This window comes from Onthophagus taurus, chromosome 7 (genome assembly GCF_036711975.1).
Source record: "Onthophagus taurus isolate NC chromosome 7, IU_Otau_3.0, whole genome shotgun sequence".
Taxonomy (NCBI): Eukaryota; Metazoa; Arthropoda; class Insecta; order Coleoptera; family Scarabaeidae; genus Onthophagus; species Onthophagus taurus.
The window spans coordinates 21,249,611-21,272,137 of NC_091972.1; the positions used below are offsets into that span (position 1 = coordinate 21,249,611).

Genomic DNA, 22,527 nt, shown 5'->3' on the forward strand with positions numbered 1-22,527 from the left:
TATGATGATAAAGCATCGTTTAAGCAAAAAAAAAAAAACGATTTTTTGAAAATTCTACTGTGGCCTAACCCACGTTTTCAAATCTCGAACGTTAGTGAACATCATTTAAGTTAGCTTGTTTGGTTATACGAAATATCCAACTCCCATTGCTCTTCTTCATCAAAATCTTACCTTCCCTCGTGCACAAATATTTTATATCATTATTCTTTTTAAATTCCTGACATACTCTAAATAATTGCTTAACACTAGAACATAAAGATTCTTGAAAATATATCTGATTATGATTAGTTACGGCATTTGAAACTATTTCAAAAAAACAAGCACAAAAAAAGGCGATGTAATAATAAATATTGTAGCGTTAATAGTTAAAGGGTTATATCACAATCTTTCATCTGTCCGAAAAATAAACAAAGCTGAAAAAATTTATTTGAAAATACCAGAAGGATTCAAGATTAATGATAGGAATTATGCATGGAAATTAAATAACGCAATTTATGGCTTACGAGAATCACCGAAATGTTGGAACGATATTTAGTAAATTCACACAGAGGAACAATTTGAAAAGATCTGGATATGATGTATGTCTATATTACAATGAAACAGTATAGATGGTAGTGTTCGTCGATGATATCATTATCACTGGAGAAGAAAAAAGTCTTAGAACAATCTACGAGAATTTAACTACAGAATTTAATGCTAAATAATTGGGAGGAATAAAAATGTTTCTAGGTTCGGATATCGAAATGAGAGAGGGAAAAATCAAAACTTCGCAAGAAAGACTTATAGATAAAATTGTAAAGAAATGTAACATGGAACATAGTAAATTATGTAGGACTCCTATGGAAGTTGGATATCAAGTGAACAAGAACGACAATATAGTAAACGTTCCATAAAGGGAATTAATTGGATGTTTGAATTATTTGACAACAATATTTAGACCTGATATATCATTTGCAACATCCTTTTTAGGAAAATTTTTGGATAGACCAACCTTGAGTACATGGAAGGCAGGCAGCAAGGAGAGTGCTAAAATATATCAAAAATACGAAGAGTCTCTGTTTAACATATAGAAGACATGATTTGAACAGAAAAATCGTAGCATACTCTGATACTGATTGGGGAACGGATTGAACTGATCGTAAGAGTGTAAGTGGTATGGCAATATACTACCATGGAAATTTGGTATCATGGTCATCAAAGAAACAGCAAACGGTTCCATTATCAACAGGCGAATCTGAATATGTAGAAGCTGCAATGTGTTGTACGGAAATTCTGTATATAAGTAGGCTGGCTAAAGTCTTCGGAAATAAAGATGGTGAACCAGTATTGTATGTGGACAATCAAAGTGCAATATTGTTGGTCATGATCAAGAATCATGAAAATACAAGAAGATTAAAGCATATCTTGGTATCAACCGATAAAAGTATTGCTGACATTTTGACAAAATCATTTTGCACAGATAAATTTAACAATTTTCGTGTTATGTTAAATCTTCAATGGTTTGCAAATTAAATATTGTTAAACAAAAAAAATTGCAATGAGGTGTTGAATGTAATAGTTTTAAGTTGGTTTTAAGTTAGTAATGTCATGGGATCCATATGAACTAGCCATGAAGCATTGTTTAAACTACAATAGATTAGTAAGCTGCAACAAAAACTGCTAGGGTTTGAGGCGGCCTTTGGTGCGAGAGACTTCGGGCTGTATTCATTCTTTGTTCATCGTATCTTGAGAATGTAATATTTTGGAAATGATCAAATTCATTTATTTCTCTTTAGTAACAATCTTCTTCAGGCACGATCAAAGAGTGTGTATAAACCTACCTAACTTCGATCGTTACTCGAATTCAATAAAGGACTCGCAACTCTTCCGAAGATCATAAAAGGTTTAAACATTTTCAATAGACTATGTTGGTTTGAAAATACATATTTTGATACGTTGATTTCAAACATCAAATATTTTTATCTGAAAAATTAAAGATCTTTTTAAAAACGGGTTCTTTCATCGAAAAGCTAACACAATTTTGTATAATTCCTGATAATTGCAGACTAACATCTTAAAAAATTCATTTTTTTAAGATTTTTTTTAATCTTAAATATTTTTTTCATGGAAAAGCTTACGATTTTATTTAGAAATGTTGATAATTTCATAATGATTAATTAAAAGCTCAATTTATTATGATTTGTTTATTAAAAATATAATTATAACCTCAGCAGGCGTAAAAGGACCAGCACGTAATTCATCAAATATTTTGGATATTTGGTCTTATGGTTTTTACCGATGGAATCATATATCTTCTTGTTGAACAGCAACTACTACCGATATAATTGAAACAAAAGCATTGCTCGGACCTTTACCTCTTCGCCGTGCGTAAAGTCAAGTATTTGAACAAGCGAGAACTACCATGTAAGTTTATAATTGGTGTAAGAACAGCAGGTACACGTATGTTTGGATTTGCAGAAAATTGTACATTAGTGTCGTACAGCATAGAAGATATTACAAAAAAAACCTGAAATAATTATGTTATACAATAAAACCAACGGTGGTGTTGACACAGTCGAGCAATTAGGTGCCAACTACAACTGTGCCAGAAACATAAGAAGGTGACCTATAGTAATTTTTTATCGTGTATTGGACAAAGCTGCCATAAATGCTTTTTCTGTTTTCAATTCATAAAATCCTAATTCAAATATGCTTCGAAAACTTTTCTGGAAAAACTTTCCTTTAATTTGGCGACAGATTACCTGAAGAGGCGTGTAACAACTCAACAAGTGCCATATTTAACCCGAATGCACACAAAAGAAATCTGCAACATGGGACCTGAATCTGTTGCCTAAGAGCAAAACACAGAGTATGGTAGATGTTCCTTATGTAATGCAAAAAAAGATCGCAAAACAAAATGTAAGTGTACTGAATGTAAAAAAACATTTATGTTTAGAGCATGTTGCTGCAATTTACAGTGATTGCGTTAAACATTAATAAAGGGTGTCCCAACAAGGGCGCCGGATTTAATTTTAAAGAAAAACACATTTATTTTTTGAATTAAGCAAATATTTTGATTTCAACATAAAGAAAAATAGTTCCGATTAAATATGAAATACAACATCAGGCAAATGGCCACCACGAAACCTCTGGAACAGGGTTATTCTTTTGTTGAAATTTTCAATAACGTTTTCGCATAAATGTGGCTGTATTTCACCAATAGCGCGCCGTATTTCCTCTTTAAGATTTTCAACTGTTTCAGGCTTATTCGCATACACCTTTTCCTTTACATAGCCCCAAAGAAAAAAGTCCGTCGGTGTTAGATCGCACGATCTTGGTGGCTAATGTTGATCGCCAAATCGAGAAATGACACGGCCCGGAAACTTGGTCTGCAATAACGCCATTGTTTCACGTGCTGTGTGGCAGGTCGCACCGTCTGGTGGTTGGAAAAACATGTCCTCCACATCAATGGCATCCAATTCGGGCCACAAAAATTCCGTTAACATTTCCCGATACCGCACACCATTAACAGTTTGCGCATTTTCAAAGAAATAAGGTCCAATCACTCCGCCAGTCCAAAATGCACACCAAACAGTTACTCGCGGTGGATGTATTGGTTGATTGAATACCACACGAGGATTTTCAGCACCCCAAATTCGACAGTTTTGTTTATTTACGTATCCGTCGAATTGAAAATGTGCCTCATCTGAAAAAATGATTGTCTTCGAAAAATCCGCATTAATTTGATGATGTTCCAACACCCAATCAGCAAATCCACGGCGTTGCGCATGGTCCCTTGGCTTGATTTCTTGCACCAATTGAACCTTGTACGCGTGCAAATGCGTACAAACATAGTGCTTCTGGAAATGTTTAATTCTTGACCACGATGCCGAATGGAAGTTCTTGGATTATCGACCACAGATTCCCTTACTGTAGCTATGTTTTCAAGTGACCGACAAGGACGACGACGAACATTGATCTTCTGATCCACCAGCATAAATTTGGTCTCAAATTTTGTAATTAAACGCCTCACTGTTGATTCATTTGACGCATTATTGCGACCGAAAACTTGACGTAATTGGCGAACAGTTTTCGCAAAACTTTCACCATTTTTGTAATGTGTTTTTACAATAGTTAGACATTGTTTGTTTGAAAAGTTCACCATATTCATAAATGGCGCGGTAAATACTTATTACAGAACCTAATTATATTATGGAGCACGTTAGATCTACTGACTATGTATATCATTCAAACATATTATCCTTTTGTTTTAACATCTAATGTACATAAAATTACTTTGTAAATGTAAAGAAACGAAGAAAAAGCATTTTTTGGTAGGTTCGGTCTGACAGACCGATGTTAATACTGGTGTTACAAAAATCATGTTAGTACTGGAGGGTTAATAAGCCATTTTTTAACTATTTTTTAATACAATTTTATGTACAAAATAAAACAGATTTACAAGTCCTTGACAATAAAAAATGTTTTTGTACTAATTCCAAGATAATTTTGGTACTTTACAGGTACAAATAAAACTTTTACTTGTTGAAAATGTTGAATACGGAACAAAATATGGATTGGTTTAAAAACGTAGCTAATAAAAGTTTTAAATAATTTAATGAATAAACTTACACACATCTTATGTATTCCATAGCCTCAAAACATATTAAAATACATCGTTATACACACCCATCTCCATATCTATTTAAATTTTGTTTCAATATGTATGTTATTTCATGTAAATTAGAACTAACATATTAAATATTCACATAATTTATAAAATAAAATTAATAACCGTAACATGTTGACGCCACGTTCCAAATGTTTCCATGATCGAACTGAAAAAGGTCCCCGTAAATTATCGGATACAAATCATTGACATGTAAAATGGCGGCTGCAATAATTTTCGCTACACTAGCTGTTGTAAAGCACACAAAAAGCGGGGCACCAGCTAGTTAATAAAGCCTTTTACGGTCCAATAAGGTACTGTGAGCCAAACACACGAATTCACCAATATTCGCGCCAGTGAGTTTTTGATTTTTCCCGTGTTATATTATGGAGTTGGAAAATTTTAACAACTTTACACTATAATAAATTTGGTTGGTGCGAGCTGGCCATCGATAAACGAATCGGTGTGGAGCTTTTTGTCGTATGGACGTGCCGCGGACGAGGCCGAAAGCATCGCCATCGGCCAAAAAATCCAATATCGGTCAATGAAGTGTAATTGGATCCGGTAACGAATTTAATCAGTGCTACACCGGTAGCAAGTTAAATTTTGGCGCGGCACGCTGTCAAAACGATAACGTATCTCCCACGTGTCTTTCACATTTACGCGCCGCAAAAAAAACATTGCCAATTATCGAACGTGCGGTAACAATTGTGACAGGTTTTAGTGACCATTTCGCCGGCCGACCCTATAGGGATGTAACGCCATCAACAGCACAATCAAAACCTTCCGGCTATAGTAAAACAATCATTGAAGATCACACAACATTCAACCAATCACTCAATCACATATTCGATTATAATACATGTTCTTTTTTTTGAGATTAATCTATTTCATAAAAAAATTACTCAATTTCCTTTTGAGTAAGTTTTCACGTCGACGGGAAATAATAAAGTCAAAAAACAGACACAAGAAGGATAATTGATCTGTTAGAAGGGTTCCCATCCTCGCTTGAAAGTCTTTCGTAAAGGATACTCTTCTTCGATAATGGAAATGCACTCACTCTAAAGTCGAAGTAGGTCGACTGTAATCGCAAATGATTGCCGCGGCTTCCTCGCCACGGATTGTTCCTACTGTCAATCAGTCCAAAAGCTGGATGTGCTTGAAAACCACCTTCGAAAATGGAGTTCTTAAAGTTCAACGAAGAATCGAAGAGAAAATTGTATTAAATTATTTAAAGCGGAAATAAAAAATGCCACTTAATACAATACTACTTAAATGTATTACACCAACGTGTCTCAACTAATTGCATATTCTTGTAGTTTTCGCAGCGGGTGAGCCCATGAATTTGCATTTTATAGTTGCGTGCGTGATTAATTTTATGGACACCTTTGAAAACTACAACCATCATAAAGAAACACTTCCTTTGTGTGTGCAAAATATTAATTAATTCACATAAACAATGGGTATAATATCTATGGTTTAAATCAGTATACGATCGGAGCTAAGTAATTAATAATGTCGCTTCGGCTAAACACAAACGAAACTCCGAGTTATTTTTCTTCATTAGTAGATGCACGTGTTTAGTGACCGAGTCCTTGTTACGTGTAACAGAATTAATGACCAAGCGGTAATCAGTATTTAATGTTTTTTCAATTTTCGACGTCGCTAATGGATTTAGGTAAATTAAGGTTATAATTAATGAAGACTTGATGCGCTGTGTGCCGTTTAAACGGAACAACAAAAGGGTGTAGTGGGGTTCTTTGGTATTCCCCCTACCAATATCGTACGAACGGAAGCTCATTATCTTTCGGGCAGGATAAATCGATACGGCTTCGTATTCATTAGCTTGGTAGGTACGTGTTAACCCACGAGAAGTAATATATTAACCCTTTTTGAAAGTCGTTGCCACAACAGGAGATTGATTACGAAAATAGAAGAAGTCCGACGCGGAACGAATTGCCTCATATTGTTGTTGACTCTACATAATTAATCAATAAAGATTCGAGAGTGTTTACTTAAAAAAAACGGCTGCTCTTTTTCCAGTTTGCGCTTCTATAACGAACTGCTTTGTACTCGGTGCGAATTTTAAATTCCATCGTCGTTCTTGGCTTTATTAAATTCTGCCCTTATAACGTAAATAAAGTGGACGATAATCGGAAGACGTTGACATAGCATTTTATCAAATTCATTACTTAGGAATTTATACCAGACCTCCGCATCGCTAAGCAACCCTTCATGGTGATACTCGAGTTTCACTCTGATACTGATATATGGTATCTTAAAGAGGTCGTTATTAGCAACCTTATCGCACGGTACCGTTAGTGATGTCGGTCGTTAAAACGTCCCCATGACACGCTCCAAATGGGAACTTTTCTTTTTTCTCCTAAAATATATGTACACAACCGTTATGCTTGTATCATTAAACATCAAAGAGTTACAGTGGCAATGTGGACATAACAAAATTACAATTCAATAATATTAACATTTACATACGTTTAGAATTAACCTCATTGTTAGCTTTATAAAGCGGTGGTCTATAATTCCATTCCACAAAATTGCTAAAATTACATTCCACAATCATCCCGTATCCAATTACCTCAAATTATACACTTTCGACAGTCTCCCGTCAACGCGAACACCCGTAATTACGGGCCTGCTTCGTATACTAAGGGGGGTAGGTAGTGGTTTGTAGGACAAAATGCCAATCAAGGTCTCGCCAGTTTCTAGACAGTTTTCCGTTCCGCTTCAGAAGTCGATCTCGTGGCTCGCATATTAATTATCGATTCCACTTGCAATGTTTAAACGGTATTCGATCCGCTCTAAACGTAATTAACGACTCGCCGACGGCAGCGAATACATTTCCTGGTGGCGCCGGGAACTCCAGACAAGTGCGCATTAAGAGAAAAACAATGTCGCATGTAAATTGCGCGTTAGAAACCAACCGAGTGTCGCAAGAATTAATTTAACTGTCCTGGAAAACACCGCGAGCAGGAAGTCGAGCGTTAAAAACGCCCCGTTAAATGCGTTGTCGTTGCAACGATGTGACCAGCTTAGATACTGATACGTCATTTTAAATGCATTCTATACGGTATTCTAAGTTACATAGGTATGCAAACAGGTAATGTTGATATAAAAACAACTTTGCTTGAAATGTTCAAGATAAAGTCAATTATTAACTATCAAGTAGCAGCTAATTGAAGTAAATAAACAGCGTTTGAAGAATCAAAGTTTGACAAGGAACAAGTTTTAAGAAATATGTTATTGTCTTAGTAATTGCTTTAGTTCTGGAACTGTAGCAGGTTTGCTGACATAGATTCTTTCCTTCAAATAGCTCCAGAGGAAAACGTGTAGTGGGGTTAGATCGTAAGACCTTGCCGGCCAATCGATGTTGCCCCTCTGAAAGATAACAAGACTAGGAAATTAGGTTTGAATTAAAGTGGCTATTTCACGTGCTGTGTGACATATGGCTCCATTTTGTTGAACCACATGTCATTTCAGCTCAAAGCATTGATTTCATTAAGGAAAAAGTTGTTTAACATCTCCCGATAGCGTACACCGTTGACAGTAACAGCACTACCGGCTTCGTCCTCAAAAAAAATATGGACCAACGATTCCTCCAGCCCACAGTGCACACTAAACAGTGCATTTATCTGGATGCATTGTTTTTCTGGATGCGACAATTTTGGCAATTCACATACCCATTCAAATGAAAATGGGTCTCATCGCTCCATATGACTTTTTTGCAAAAAAATCAGGATCCACTTGTGCGCAATTCAAATCCTAAAATCCAATTTGGATCACCTTTTCCGTTGTCGTACAAATATTGTTGAAAATCTTTGTATATATTCTCGGAATGAGTTACGTTTGCAACGAGGTTTAGAGACGAAAACGAGGTTCATAAGGAGATTACATGGAGAAGTTAAAAAGTGCGATTCCGAAGAAAACCTAAACGAAAGACTCCAAGATCAATAAACAGCACAATATGGCAATACAAAAGGTACGAATACACCAAGATAACAATGCAAATTTCAAGTATGGACCAATGATTCCTCCAGCCCACAATGCACACTAAACAGTGCATTTATCTGGATGCATTGTTTTTCTTGAATAAAATCTGGATTTTCACTACCTCAAATGCGACAATTTTGGCAATTCACATACCCATTCAAATGAAAACGGGTCTCATCGCTCCATATGATTATTTGCAAAAAAATCAGTATCTTCTTGTAAGCAATTCAAATCCTAAAACCCAATTTGGATCACCTTTTCCGTTCTAGTACAAATATTGTTGAAAATCTTTGTATATATTGTCGGAATGAGTTACGTTTGCAACGAGGTTTAGGAACGAAACCGAAATTCGTAAGGAGATTTCATGGAGAGGTTAAAAAGTGCGATTCCGAAGAAAACTTAAACGAAAGACTCCAAGATCAATAAACAACACAATATGGCAATACAAAAGGTATACGAATACACAAAGACAACAATACAAATTCTATCAAAAGGATAGAACAAAGAACTATTCATTCACAAAACCGCATTACTTATTATCAACGTTAAGTGGAACGTTGATGCTGAATTCAATAACATTAAAGGAACCGGACATTCGTTATGTTTATAACTGTTTATAACATTCGGTGAAATTGTAAACAAGATAATAGATTTAATTGTTCTGTTATTGCAAATATTTGTGCTACATGTGGAGAAACAGTTAAACAAACAAAATTAGTGAAAGCAGATACTCACATCAAACACACTGCACTCGAATTGGCTGCTTCAAGTGTACTGACCATAAAATCTAATGGAAATATTAGAATGGCACTTCTTCTGAATAGAGCTAAAAGATGTATCTATAATTTCAAATATGTTGCACTCGTGAATGCACTATTAATGAATACTGGATAGAAGAGTGTTGCAAACTTGATGAAGAATTGAGTGTGTGCAAACTTGACTTGATATAAACCAGATGAAAATTTGATGCAAAGATAATGTTCTCTATTAAGAGAAAAGTGTCTTCGACTGATTAGCACTAAGAGAATTAGCTGTAAACCAGTCAAAAATAAGTGTACGTAATCTCTCGGATTGTCTTTTAAGATCATCGAGTAGTTTCTACATATCGATGGTAGTTGTGTCATCAGCATACAATATAATGTTCGTATTCCGTGATAAACACTTGGGCAGGTCATTAATGAAAATAATGAATAGTAAAGGTCCGAGTGCCGATCCCCTGAAGAACTCCACACTCAACAAGCAGCTTTTCAGATTGTGTGTTGTAAAAAACATATTGAAAATGATTTCTCAAATAAGAGCCCAACAAATCTATACCTCCATCTGTAATGTTGTAATTGTGTACTTGTCAGTTGCCGGTGCAGAGCCATTTCGAACAACTTACCCAATACCGGTATTATTGATGCGGGTCTATAATTACTTACGTCGTTATTATCTCCCTTTTTAAAAATCGGAACAACCCTGGAGATTTTCAAGCAGTTGGGAAAAATTGAGGATTTAATACATTGATTTATTAGATTACATAGTGAAACAACTATCAGCATCCCTGCTTGAACTGTTTTTTGAATCACAAATGATATCTCGCGATTCGATGATAGTTATTTCTCTGAACCGGAAAAGTGGGCCAACCTGTATGTCATTCACAGGATTTACTACCCCTGCAATTGAGGAAATAGTTGATACTCCAATGCTCTCAAAATACCCATTAAAATCGGTAGTTGTTAGTGAAATTAATGAGGATTTTTGTCGTTTCTTTGTGAGATTACTTGAGGAAATTACTGCCCAAGTTGCCTTTTGTATGTTTTTAGAGTTTTTTTTTATATAATTTGTATTCGCTAACCTTTTACTATTTAAGATAGCATTTTTGTAAACTTTTCTATGTTTATTCAACATTTGTTTCGTAAGAAGTCGCGGACGTTGCTTATACAGGGATGTTAATAATAGAAGTTTATTTCTCAAGTTTCTTATGCCCTTATTGAACGGTAAAACACAAGTCGAATTTTTCATTCACGCATTGATTATTATTATTAACAAAAGAAAAATCAATGCTTTGAACACAATTATAAAATTGATACAATCCTTGTATCGTTACTATGTTTAAATGTAGTTTTTGGTATGTGAATTTCACTCTGAATTTTAGAGTAGAATGAAATTGCCAGATAACCAGACATGCAAAGCTGAATTACGGAAACAGAACAATCAGTAAAATTTGTGTAATTCTCTATTGCAAAGTTTTTGAGTTCTTCACTTCTGAGCCAGTGCTCATTAATGCAAATCACGTCGAACTTGTTATCCTGCAAAAAGGAGCACATTTCATGTTGTTTATTACGGAGCCCTTGTGTATTTAATGCAATACTTTAAGGTAATCAGTTACCCACCCCTCTTTGTGGAAATTTTAAACGGTTAATATTACAATTATCATCACCAACATTAGTTACATAATTTTTATCGCTGACGCACCATTGTGAAAATACATATCATTGCATTGAATTGACTTTAGATTACAAAACCTACTTAAATTACAGTTTTCGTTTACCTATAGAATTCAAGTGAAGTCCGTGTTTAGTTTTATCACCTAAATTTAAAAAGGAATTGACATCAACAAAACAATCAACATTTCTAATGGAATTTTTAAAATATCCAAACATTTGGTTGTTTTGTTCATAAATGTTTACATTTAAACTGTGCTTACCATAACAATAAGGAACCGATACATAAATTAAATTACAATGATTGTATAAATACTTAATTTTATCATACACATCCTTTAAAACCTTACTGTCACTCAAAACGTCATTGGTACCAATCATAATTATGGCATAGTTATTTTGATTATAGTTAGAATAGTATATTTTTTTATATGGAAGAGAAGCAGTGTTTTTATGGCGTGGTCTGTCATTTAGCGACTCAATGCGTTCGTCGCTAATTGTGGCGTGTCCGATAGTTTGCCGGCAATGACGGACCAGCCACAAACGAAACTGCTTCTCTTCCGAATAAAACATAGTATTTTTTCATCAAACATTTTTTTTTATGTTATGGCGCTAAAGTGAAATTTACTTTAGCGCCATAACGCTGAAGTACTTTTTTGCTATGTTATTCTTAGCAACCGTTGTTATGCAACAATGACTTACTTTTACCACGAGTAAACACGGCAACAAAGTTGTCATTTAATGACGTTTGAAGAAAAACAAGTTTTTCGGCATCTTCTAGATCATCACAAACATTAGCATTAGGTTCGAAAACTGTTGGAACGTCGTAATTATCCTGCAAGTTAGGTGCGAAGTTCACTTCAAGTTCTACTACGAACCAGTTTCTGAAAAAGGTTGCAACATGGCATCCGAAACATCAAACCTTTTCTTAAAAGCTTGTCGTCCGTGACTGTCAGCCAAAAGCATCACTTTTGATTTAGGTGGTTCTTGTACTATTTCTTGTGGAGGTATTACCAATTGTTCTACGACTTTTTTAGGAGTCTGAGATGAGCACAGTACATTCTCTAAGTAATGATTTGTAAAATCAAAAGGTATATGCTGGCTGGATTATCGTCCGTGACTGTCAGCCAAAAGCATTACTTTTGATTTACGTGGTTCTTGCACTATTTCTTGTAGAGGCATTACCAATAGTTCTACGACTTTTTTAGGAATTTCAGATGAGCATAGTACATTCTCTAAGTGATGATTTGCAGAACGAATAGGTGTTTTTGCAACAGCCGTAGAAACAACTTTACTATTTGCGGTCTTTGTATTTTTTTTTAGATATTTTCGGAGTTACTGTTAGCTTTGGTTTGGTTTCATGTAGCTTACAATCAACATTATTGTTTTTATTTATATTTATATTATTTTTATTATTTTTTAGCAACTTGGTCAGACGAACAGCCAAGAAATTAATGGTCTGTTTCATATAATTGATTTTGTTTATAAGTTTAAAAATAAGTTTATGTTTTAGTTTATAAGCTACATAATATCCTCTCCTAAATGTATCAATTACTGTTTCCATGCTACTGCAAGAGTCGTCTAGATTTTTTCCATTGCTACATTACTCGTTAAAAGTGCATCTTTTAATTTCCACCTAAGTTAGGTTAAGATTGATATATATGTATACTATATTAAAACAATATAGAAGGCACAAATATTTTTGATAAATTTCATATGAGCACAATAGGCTCAAGTGCAATTGATATATACCATGATATTAGTTATAATTCTCCATTCATTATTGAGGCTTTCACTATTATTTTATTGTTATAGGCTTTGCAGAGGTTATTCACGATATATTATTATCGATATGCAATTTTAAAATAGCATATCATGGAATATACACAAGTCTTCATTCAGTATGGAACCGGCATAATATCTCCAAAAGTACTTGTCGGATCAACATGAAATTTGAAATGTGAATTAGGACTAAACAAAATCTTTTATTAACAAAATTTACAACTGTTTAGCTTTCAAACTTTTCAGGATCCAGTGCCACCTTGATTTTTTTAAATAGCACCATTAGTCAAAATTGACTAAATTGATTCATTCGAAAGTGTAATTACTTTTATCAATGCTATTTATCAATCTTCCTAATTATTGTTTGTAGCAAAATATTTTTCAAACAAAACTTGTTAAGAGTTAAAAAAAAAGAACAACTTTTCCTAATGCCATTTATTACAATTTTTGAGGTAACTAAATTCAGTAGACATTTTTACCATATTTCCTTATTTACCGTTAATTAAACAACGTTTTGATGCACCTTGTATACAGAAGTGAATTTAATACGCACACATCGATTATAACTTCAAATTTTGTGGAAACGCTTTTCAGTTCATCAAATACTAAAATGATCATTCGAAAAATGAGATGATCGATTTCTTGTCGCTTCTGAAAAAACTTTGGATTATAAAAAATTTGACGACCTCCATTCTTAAAATATAATCTGGCCGCCTTCACGACCTCTTTGTTCTCAACATAACGAATATGCATTTATTAAGTTGATAATGTTGGTTATAATTTAATGATATATTTTTCGGTTTGGATCTGTTTAATTCATAAAGTAATTTTAGCTTACATTTTATATGCAATCAGTCCTGTTCTAAGCCTACATAACTTATTAAATTAATCTCTATTAATTATGTCAGCTTTTCCATGTTCGATAACGATATGAATTTAAATATTAAGTTGTTACTGCAGTGCGCACACAATTAATATTTCATACCGGATTAATTGCAGGATTGAGTGGTCAGAAATTGTAATCAATATCACATTATAATCATATTTATTAATTATTAATAAACAAATCGTATCAAAATACACTCAAATTCAGAAATGTTAAATAAGAGTTTGCATTCTGTACACGATTGCTGTGGTGATATTACTGGGACATAATAAAAACCCCAACTTCACGGTTAGGTGTCATTATTTTCGCATTTATGCTCCTCGCCGAGATACATTTTTTTGTTAACCCCGCTTGCTAAGTTCCCGTAAAATTATTCTCCCATTTGAACACAAAAAATGTCTTAATTTTTCGCTAAACTTGCTCCCTGCTAAGCTCATCTGTCCGCGGATATGAAAAAGGCTAAATTGCGGCGCGATCTTTCAGCGCAGACATCTTGAATTGGAACCCATAATTTAAGGGAAATTTAAAGGCAAAGGTCTGAAAGGGAACGGGATGGAATTCGAGTTCTATGGTTACAATTACGCGCTTCTCTTATCACGTAAGCGCGGAATAGCTCGGAAAGCGAAGTTTCTAACGAATCCTGGTGAAAATTGATTAGTTCGTAATTGGGAGTGAAGGTTGGCCTCGGAGATGACGTCAAAACATTAAAGGATTGATTTAAAACCTATTTAAATCTATTCTATATAAGTTTAAAACGTCATTTGTTTTCAAAATTGAATGTTACCCCTCGAATTCAAATTTCTAAAATGAGCTACACCGTTTTCCAACGTTTTATGACTGCTCTACGAGACGTTCCGTAGTAATTTATAACCTGGACGCTGCAGGAGTTTATAGCCAAGAAATACGGTTCCACCGTTCATAGAAATTTCCTCCGTAAGGTGGAGGCACTTCTTACGCGGATTTCTTGCACCTAATAATTTCGACCGACTTTAAAGTTTCCCGCGCGCACGAGAGGAAAATGACTAACGGATCTAAAACGGCTGCGAGGGTGCAATTTTCCCGGCTAATTTTCAGAGTGTTTGTTTACTAATGGCTCGACTGCTCTCTCCGGTCCTTTAGATGACGCTCGTCACCTGCTCTTACTTTAATGAGCGTCTCGCCTCGTTCTAGTAACTATGGCTCGCACGCGAATTCCTCTTTGGGAATAGTTTTCGCGTAAGAATAGGTTGAAGTCGTTGGTAAATTGTCGGGACATTAGCTAATAGCCACCAGGGCCTCCCAAACGTTGTAAACCGAGCAGGATTTTCTAATACGATAAAGCAAATTTTCTGGACCCAATTTGCTACCAGCTATGGCATTAAGGGAATTTTCTAAGATTAAGTTTAATCAGGTTAGTTACCCAGAGATTAGTAAGTTTCAATAACATTGTTATGGATATTGTACGGTTAACAGAGAGAAATATTTGCGTGTGGTAAATTAGTAATATTAAAATCGTGGACTTTGACGTTTGCTCGTGTTTAAAACAGCTGGAGTAGAATTTCATTTCACAAAATTAAATATTCTAATTAAATTTACATCAAAGGATACTCTGCTGGATTGGCAAATAAAAAATATACAATATTTTAATTTATTTAATATGCAACAATATTTTGTTAATTAGTGAAAATTAAACGAATTTTCTTGTAATGTTTTTTTACACTAGAATAATAAATAAAAAATTCCAGTAGAAATAAATAATACACTTTAATTAACACCAATAACTAAATGCAACTAGATAAGTTATTTGAAAGCAGGAATGGAATCGGGTTAGGAATTATCAAAATAGGCAACATTTATAGATTAATCGCTATATCAACCTTTTCACTTCTAGAAACACAGAGCTGGCGCTGCACGAGATAGAGCATCTGGAATAAAGTGTTATAAGTGTTGATATCATATTCCTTCAAATTGAATCGTTTAGCCCAATGAGTCAAACGCACTAAACTGCGTAATTTGTAATTGCAACCCAACAAGTGCTAGAATGATTAAAGAGCGGTTAATGGGAACTTAATGAATTGTAATGTTATTACATAAAAGTGTTATTTAGAAAGAAAAAAATTAGAAGAATCGTTAATTTTCATATAAATCAATATTGGCTACAGAAAGAATCATAATAACTGGTAACATATCATTGAGATAGTACGATTAGCACGAATTCCACAACAAGAGGACTTGTATAGTTGTTTCGATGTTGATTTGAAGAAGATACTCAGAAAGCAGTGCTCAGAGGACAGCGAGATTAGAGATTGCTAGATTGGATTGGATGCACAGTATATGGAACATTTTGCGAAAAGATCTTGGTTTACATGCTGATAGGATGTTTGACTAGCGTCTTTTTTGTTCACTGAGAAGTCAACCACTATTAGCCTCTTCAAATCATATTGAATACCCATTATGCATAGTGGACGAGGGATCAAAAAAGACATGTTACATGCAGCTTATTTTCCGCAGAGATCTGAATGGTGCTTCAATGGGGAGAAATTAATCCACTGAGGATACTTGCATGGAACAATGAATAGTTTTAATGTTATTTGTTGGAGTACAATTCATTTTTTAGTCGTGAGAACCGATTCTCATAGGTTTACTTCTTTAACATTTTTGTCTTTTAGTCGTTTTAGTTGGTGCTTTTTGTAGTACAGTAATACCTTGACTTACGTGAACCCAACTTACGTAAACCCGGAGATACGTAGTTAAGCGGTTCTCCCTCCACTTTGCTCGGTAGAAGATTACATCATAATATTTTTAGCTCGTTCACATTAGTTTCGTACGAGAATCTATCGAGTGTTGATTAGTCAGTTTATAAGAATATCTTTAATAGTGCTTTAGAACAACGTAAGTATAAACATAGTAAACATTAGTTGAAAGCTTTATTTATTTCCTTACATATTATGTTATTATGTCAACAAAAAAAAAGGATTTGATTCTCCAAATTTTCCAAGAACACGTAAAATTTTAACACTTGAGCTAAAACACAGTATTGTGAAGAATATTGAAGAAGGCATGAAAATATGTGAATTGGTACACAAATTCAACCTTGCTTACACTACTGTTCATTCAATAATAAAAGATAAAGCTACAATTCATGACGTTGTTAAAAATGCTCAGTCATTAAATTCAAATTTAATTCGTTAAGGACATGGTATGATAGCTGAAATGGAAACCTTGCTTAATGTATGGTGTGAAAACCAAGTGAATGTCAAAAATTGTCCAGGAGATCTGAATACCATATGTAATCAAGTCAGGCAGATTTTTTAAAAGTTAAAAGAATAATTTACAGATGATGCAAAAGATGAAACTTGTAGCCAGCAATGATTGGTTTTGTCGTTTTAAAAAAAGATGCGATTGGCACAATATTGCATGGAGTTGCAAGTGCCAAGCAAGTGCCGATAAAGTCGCCGCATCTTTTCCTATCGCATTCAAGAAGTTAATAGAAGAAAGCGGTTATAGCACACAGACCATATTTAATGCAGACGAAACGGGTTTTTTCTGGAAGAAAATGTCTCGTAGAACGTGCATTGTGAAAGTCCAATCGGATAGCATGGATTACTGCTTCTTTATTTGAAGACTCGTTTGGAAATCATTTTATTCCGGAAGTTGAACGATACTGTTCCTATAAGGACATTGTATTTAAAGTGATGTTAATTATTGATAACGCACCTGGACACTCGCCAGCTAACCTTATCAACTATAATCCTCGCGTGAAAGTAATATTTTTGCTTCAAAACACGACTAGTTTACTTCAACCTATGGATCAAGGACGGTCATTTAACTGTTTAAATCAACCTATTAATTACGATCACAACTGGTTTCCTTAAAGATTTTTAGAATAAATTTAATGGTCTCGATGCTGTCAGAATCATAAGAGAATCGTGGAACGAAGTTTCTTCGAAAAACAATGAAGGGAGTTTGGAAAAAGCTTTGTCCGGACTTCTTTACGGATTCACCTGAAGAATTACTAGAAAACGATCCTAAACTTGAAATAGCAGCAAATATTGTTACTTTAGTAAGTCGATTTGGAGCTTGATAGCGAAGATGAGCTCTTAGAGTCACATGATGAGGAGCTAACCCTTGACGAGCTAATTGAAATCCAGCAACAAAATGAAAATAAAGAAAATAATGTTGAACTAGCACAACCGGGAAATGTCCTAACCATTGCAAAATTAACAAAAGGACTTAATTCCACACAGAATGGCATAGAAATTTTAGAGGAAATAGATTATAATGAAGAGCGTGTAATTACAGTTAAAAAGATTCTTTATCTGGTTTCTACTACCTTTTTAGTATCGTTCTGCCTAATTCTTGCCCTAAATTTGTTAACTTTCTGCTTTCGTTAAAACATTTTCAACCAACCTGTCGCACTTTTCAGTGCAGAAAATTGACAGTGAAAATCAACATATTTTTAAGCAATCATATGTCTGGATTATATAGAAAGTATAATAGAATTATTGTTTAAAATGTCCATGTCCATCTTGAAATGTGTAATTTGTGACTTAGATAATTTTCTCCTGTACCCTTCAAATTTCCGATGGATGTAACATATCCGGGGGAAGATTTGATTCAACATGATATTGTTTTGAAAGTAGAAATGATTATCTGAACCAAACCATATTCACAATCTCCAAGCTTAAAAGAAACTATACACGAAGATACAGCCCACATTCTTCACCAACACCAATAACACAATTAGAAGGTAAAGAACCAAGGCCAATAATAGACCCAGTACCTAACATAGAAGCTTGCGTGCAACGGTGTGGTAACTCAAATTAGTTAAGTCTTGTTCGAGTAGCTACTAGTAGCTTTAGTATTCGGGCTTCAATCTGCTCCGTTTGCTTTCTAAACTTTAATGAGTAAAATTTTGGATAATGAATTTGCCAAACGTGATTTGGATGATATAGTAATTCTTTCAATAATATGGATAGATTGTTTAAAGCACTTTAGACTTGTGTTTACAGCTATGTATAAGGCTGTGTTAGAATAAAAGCAAAGAAATGTGAGTGGGGAATTAGCTTAAGTTGTTTATCTGGGACACAGAAATGGGCACGGTTAAAGAACTCCATCTGAATTAACAAAAGGAAAATGAGAAATGGGTGTTACATTGTTTCAATGTGACAACAACAATAAAGAACATACTTTATTATTAACTGAAAGAAAACAAAGCTTCCAGTGTAAGCGAATTAGAATGTGCCGCATTAGTTTGGGCAATAAATAAATTAAAACCGCACCTATATTTAACTAATTTTATTGTTGAAACAGATCATTGTCCTTTGACTTGGTTGACACAGATAAGTAATAAAAACGCAACATTTAAAATTTTACCATCAATGAGTTTTTGCTTGGCAGAGACCACGATTCAGCATTGTAAAAGCACTACACTTATTCAAATCTTTATCCAACCGAATCTGTCAATAAGCAGACATAATGTCAACCGTAGATAAATATTTAGCAGTTACTCATAGAACCGCACATGTGATACATGCCCATTACAAACAGTAGGAAACAATCACATTATCAATAATAAAATACAAAGCTCTCAACAAACCTCACGACAATAGCCCTTTTATTTATTTTTGAAATATCGGATATCTGAACCATGTCGCAAATCCTGATCACTACAACCATTGGGTAAAAATGTTGTTAGGTACTGCAAAAATTGCCAGTTTCCACCACCTTGGACTTTGACAGAGGCGGTGGAACAGATTCCACAATCGAACGCTGATATTTAAGTTGCCTTCCAATTCATCGCAGATCTTTCATCGTCTTAATCGCTAATGTAGTCAGATAATCGTGATAATAAGGAGGTCAAAACGCTCAAAAGTACATTGATAACAGCACGTGTTTCATAACAGAACGTGGTTTGATTTCATCAAAATGTATTCCTTTGTAATCAAAAGGTCGAAGCACTTCACGCACAGTGAAACTAAGTTCATTTATGCAAAGTTCAATACCACACTAAAGCTTTATCAAAGTTCTGTTTCATTGTAAAAGGTATTTGTGAGCATCTTAGTTTTAATACAACACGTGCAAAAAATTCCCAAGCACCTATTAACTTCAATAAATAAATTTGTTTTAAATCTCAATAATCATAATCATTATTTTGCCTGGAAGAATTTCTTAAATTTAAAGAATTTTTTTTTGCGGTTGACAGCGGTTGCCAAGTAACATAACATCATGAGAGGTCTGAAAACTTGAACATTTCAATGTTCATTGAAAACTGTTCTGCCAACCTCTAAACGAGTTGAAACTTTTCTCTCATGATGCATTAAATCAGTTAAATAAAGCATGCATTTACATTAAAGAAAGAAGAAAGCATTAAATAATTTCCCATCAAAATGGTAAGTATGACTAAAATCCATGTTTTTCAAATAAGAACTTAGTTTGTAAATATTTATACCACGCAATATTATATAATTCCAGATTACTTCAACTTGAATTTTATTGTCTGCAGTGGAGGCATGAAATATAAAAGTTGAATTTTTTAAAACATTATTGCTACTTCAACTTTTATATGACGATGTAATATAAACACACTATATAAGCAAATTGTTATTCTCGTACATACCAGTATCATCCTCGACTTTAGCAATACCTCCAACCACAAACAAATTAACACATACAATCCACACCAACAACAGTCGCCACAAAAAAGTGTAAAGTTTGACAGTAGTGTCAACTTTAAAATTCGGCACTAACACAAAGCTCATATTAAACAACCACATGTTTTTATTTATTTAAGTATACTGAAGAAGTTCAAAGAATCATGCTACACATCGAATACCACAATATGTCCACATTATCTTCGATTCAATCTCCTAAAACAAAATTTTTTTATGGTAAGTTTTTTAAACAATATCGTTTGATAAACCGTTCTGTTTTATCTTAGCGATCTGTAAGTCCTCTTCTGTGACAAGAAACCTGCGTCACAAACGAATAGAAACGCGGCCCGAACCTTACTACGATCGGACGAGAAGCGCGCGCTGAGCTTTGAAGAGCTCGTAGTCGAACGGCGCCGAGTCCTGACGAACGCGAAGCTGTTTTTGTGCCACCTGCTCGGTGCGCGGCGCCCGACTAACATCGAGGTCCTGGCCAGTCCTGGTAAGTCCTGACATGTCCTGGTCGAGGTCCTGCGGAAGGAGTAGACGGCACGACGACGCGGTTCTACGCGCATTCCTGCTCGGACTGCTCTAAAGACCGCTGCAAATCTAGTTAACATTGTCATCCTAATGAATATTTATACAGTGTACGGATAATCTCTCGCCGTGAGGGTGATATTTCCTGCTGGAGGAAAAGACCACTTTTCTGGATGGTGTTATCTTTACCCGGAATATAAGATAGAAAAAAACACAATTTTTAGTGGAAATTGATTTTTATCGGGAAATGTTGTTTTAATAAGGAGGATGGGAGAACTCATCGATTTCTAAAGAGACAATTCTTTATTCACAGTTTATCAATCACGTTTCAAAAGTACTCAATTACAAGTTCTTTTCGATATATTTATTCGATCTTTTACTGCTTTAAATCTACTTGTCTTTTTCAGATTTTGCGTTGTACGTTCAATTTCAACATTTCTTTCAAAAATAAACGAGGTTTGTTGGCATTTTGGATTCAAATCCCATGTATCCAGCGTCATCGACGCATCATCGATTTGAATGATATTTATGTGTTTCGGTAATGCTTTTATCTATATTAGACCTTTTGCACTTTTTGTACATTTATTATTGCGACAGCAGTACTGTTTCACATGTTTCGGAACATCTGACTTCGCTCACAACCAAAATGTTTATGTTCATTCTCTCCATCTGTTCAATATTGCGAAGCAATATGCAATATGATAGCAACAAGGGGCGCAATCGCCACGGAAAATCAATCATATGATGTTACGCTATGATGAGAGTTCGAGAATGGTTCTGCCTGATTTCTAGAATCTGCTGGATAACATCGTTTCGTATATTTACCTACTCTTGATTTTAATGAAGATGATCTCGTTACATATGATTTATGTGATATTGGAAGGTTGGCGATATGCTTGGCTTTTGCAGCTTATAATAATTGCGGCAATCAACGTCTGATTGAGTAGGGAATATTTGTCTATACATAAATATCAGTACCAGTTTCTGAAGCGGCATATACTCAGAATGTTGAATAACTCGCGTTAGATTGAGTACAATTCTTAACTTAACACTTATTCATATTACGTTGTGGTAGAACAACTTAATTGAGTTTTATAAAAGTAATTTTTTTTTTAAAATCATAAAATTACATACAGTATCTTAAAGCTGGAGAATTTTCGTATGAAAATAAAATAAGTTTTGAGAAAATTTATAGTCCATACCAACTTCATAACACCAGAAAAGCTATGGCAGTACACAAGAATTCCGTTCCTCGTAGGCATTTATAAAACGCTTTCTTACATTGTGCTCCACTAGGAGAAAAATTGACAAAAATGCCAGGCATTTGTGATCCCGAACTGTATCGCACTATGTGATGCACGCTGCACACATATACTAAAGCTATTTATAGTTGAGACGTCTACTTTCTTTTGAAATCAAATCAAATCGGGGAAATACCGTTAATTTAATCTTATCTTAGTAACAAAGTTTGACCAGATTTATCTATTTTAACTTTCCTTATATTGAAATAGTGACAACTTGCAATATACAACCGCTTTCAGTGGCAGAGGCCAACTATAAAGGACCGATCTTTCTTGGCTCTCCGACCTGAAGGGTTCTTCCGTAGAGCAA

General features: G+C 34.5%; 1 protein-coding gene across 6 annotated transcripts in view; it reads right to left on the reverse strand.

Annotated features, from left to right (window-relative positions):
• The window catches only part of LOC111424670 (nephrin-like), a 365,438-nt gene extending 344,606 nt beyond the window's left edge, over positions 1–20,832 (reverse strand). For 3 of the 6 annotated variants that reach the window (XM_023058298.2, XM_023058297.2, XM_023058292.2), the window contains exon 1: positions 20,349–20,831. In XM_023058298.2, the coding sequence (XP_022914066.1) occupies positions 20,349–20,505 (157 nt within the window). In that variant the 5' untranslated portion in view covers positions 20,506–20,831. Of the gene's footprint in view, positions 1–20,348 lie in introns of all 6 variants that reach the window. The other 3 variants (XM_023058294.2, XM_023058296.2, XM_023058293.2) reach the window with 2 other exon arrangements.
• Between the last annotated feature and the right edge of the window lie 1,695 nt (positions 20,833–22,527).